The following is a 2273-nucleotide window of genomic DNA, read 5'->3' as shown; positions in this document are numbered from 1 at the left end:
ACAATAATTTTGGGCCCAAGAGATAGCCTATCAATGCACATTTTCTTAGGTGCCAGACACACCTGAACAGAGGGAGTAGTATTCTTTTCAAAAAAATAGGCACCTTTCGTCCATGCCATTTACTATCATATTCATCCATGTGGTGCCACATTTCACAAAAAGTTATACTACCTTCTCATGTTAGATCTTGTCCATCCAATTCATAGACCGATTTCAGTTAATTGATCTTATCGAGCCACGTGGTGCCCTCACAGCAAACGCACAAATATGGAAGGTAATAAGTGCACCAGAGAGGCGACAGTAAGACGCGTGCATGTACCTTGCAGCTCAGTGAGCAGAAGAGGAAGTTGGCGTCCACGAGTCCCCGGCAGCACTCCAGGCATCCGCCAGCGGGGCCGATGCACTAGACGCCGTACTGCGGCGCCTGTGGCCGCCGGTTCAAGAACACCACCCTGTCGTAGTTGATGACGTACGTCTGCACCTGCGAGACGTCCGCCACCGCCTTCAACTCTGCCACTCGGATCACTTCGCGGTATGACGACTTTCGAATCTGAAATTGGATCCATCCAAAACGCCGCGCCGTCGTTAGTGTGCGCTTGAGATTTGAATATATTGCGCTACACACGTCAATAATCTAGCCTATATGCGTTACATACCTGGACGATGTGGTGGTTGCGATGGGCGGAGACGCACTGGGTGCAGCAGATGGCGTCGTCCTCTCCCGTACAGTCGAGGCAGTAATGGTTGCACTCGTTCTTCACCAGGTAGGGGTGAGTGGCGCACAACTTGAAGAACTCCGCACCTAGCAGCGGCCCTAGCCATGCGGGGGTGCGCCCCTCCGCCGCCACCGCCGCCTCATGGCGGAACCTCATGTTCATCATTGATGATGTTGCTCCCTGTTTGTATGCTAGAAAACACAAGAAAAATGGATCATTGCCAAGAATTCAAAGGAGAACATATATAAGTTCTAGCAAAGATCATTGGCATGTAATAAAAGCGATTGACATCTGTGTTGTTGTACCTGAATAGACGTCGTTCCGCTAGAGGTGGCGGGGGGGGGGGGGAGACTTCAATTCTATAGATCTGTGAAATGGAACGCGATGATATTTGCTACATATATAGTAGTTGGGAGGAAAGCAGAGAGGTTCAAAAGGAAAGAAAAGAATGGAGGAAACATTTCAAGCGTTTCTTTCCATGGATGGCTACAGATCCAGGAGGAATACGTCTTCACAAGTCTTCGTTCCGTGTTTGCCTGACTATTTGGCCATGTGTACTAAGAAATGAATGGAAATGCTATCTGCCTGACCTTCTCCAGGCCCAATGAAGATTGCATCTTCCATCCGATCATGCAAACAGATCTTTTTTAACACAAAAGGGCACGGATCTTAACGGGTGAAAAGTTGACACGTCACAACTTGTGGACTGTTCGCTGTAACAAGTCTTCTGGCGAACATCTCCCTCACCCTGTCTTTATCCCACCTACAGCCCATTACCCAATTGTTGCCATCAATTTCCATAATGGCTCTTCCAAATAACGATGAGAGGAGGAGCTTCAGCCAGAGGCGGTCGTGGCCCCTCCTAGCCGACTACCACGAGAAGGGTGTCTCGTGATGGCGGACATGGCAGGAGGAGATGACATCGCAGCTCTAGAGGAGGTTGTCATGGTGGCTGTCGTGGTGGCTCTAGCTCCAGCCTCTCAAGTGGTTGCTCCCATGATGAGCTCGATCCAGAGGGGACTGATGTAGGGCAAAACCCTAATTAGTGTAATTTGTCCCGATGTTCATGAATTGGAGGTGGATTCGAGGAAGAACAAAAGGGGATTTAGTTATGCTCAGTCAAAGCCTTGGAGGAGCAGCGAAAAGGGCGACCGGAGGAGGAGCGAGGTGGAGAAGGCGGCGGCTAGGGTTCTAAACCCTCTATATTTTTTTAGTCTATGTTATGCTAAGTTGTAATTGAACTATGTTGGGGTTGCTATGGGCTTGTTGGCACTTTTATTAAGTTCTAAAGTTCTATTATTAAGTTTTCTATCTATTCTATTATTAAGTTCTTCCTAGTTTGAACTATGTGATCGTGATATGGGCTTATTGGCCCTATCTACATATTTATTGATTGTTTTCGTAGAGAGCTCACTTTGTTAGTACCCACCTAGTGCATGCAACCATAATGAACCCGTCTCTTTTTTACACAAGCCACAAATATGTAGCCACCTAGCTAGTGCATGCAGCCACAAAAATATAAAACATATTGTTCAATGTATTTGTCGTAGCAAAACG

The 2273-nt window shown here is 47.4% G+C and overlaps 1 protein-coding gene across 1 annotated transcript; it reads right to left on the bottom strand.

Moving 5' to 3' along the window:
- Window positions 1-403: 403 nt before the first annotated feature.
- Window positions 404-872, bottom strand: LOC109754849 (protein RGF1 INDUCIBLE TRANSCRIPTION FACTOR 1-like). Its single transcript, XM_020313739.1, has 2 exons — window positions 657-872; window positions 404-550 (listed from the first exon to the last, which is right to left on the bottom strand). Exons 1-2 carry the CDS (start codon window positions 870-872, stop codon window positions 404-406), a joined length of 363 nt encoding a protein of 120 aa, XP_020169328.1.
- Between the last annotated feature and the right edge of the window lie 1401 nt (window positions 873-2273).

This window comes from Aegilops tauschii, chromosome 6, assembly GCF_002575655.3.
Source record: "Aegilops tauschii subsp. strangulata cultivar AL8/78 chromosome 6, Aet v6.0, whole genome shotgun sequence".
NCBI classification, from domain to species: domain Eukaryota; kingdom Viridiplantae; phylum Streptophyta; class Magnoliopsida; order Poales; family Poaceae; genus Aegilops; species Aegilops tauschii.
This window is presented reverse-complemented; position numbering and strand designations above follow the sequence as displayed.

Excerpts from the sequence above, each read along its gene's own strand:
- LOC109754849 (XM_020313739.1), bottom strand. The coding sequence starts at position 872 with ATGAGGTTCCGCCATGAGGCGGCGGTGGCGGCGGAGGGGCGCACCCCC. Across the intron at positions 551-656 it reads GCAACCACCACATCGTCCAG|ATTCGAAAGTCGTCATACCG; the intron begins GTATGTAACGCA and ends ATCCAATTTCAG.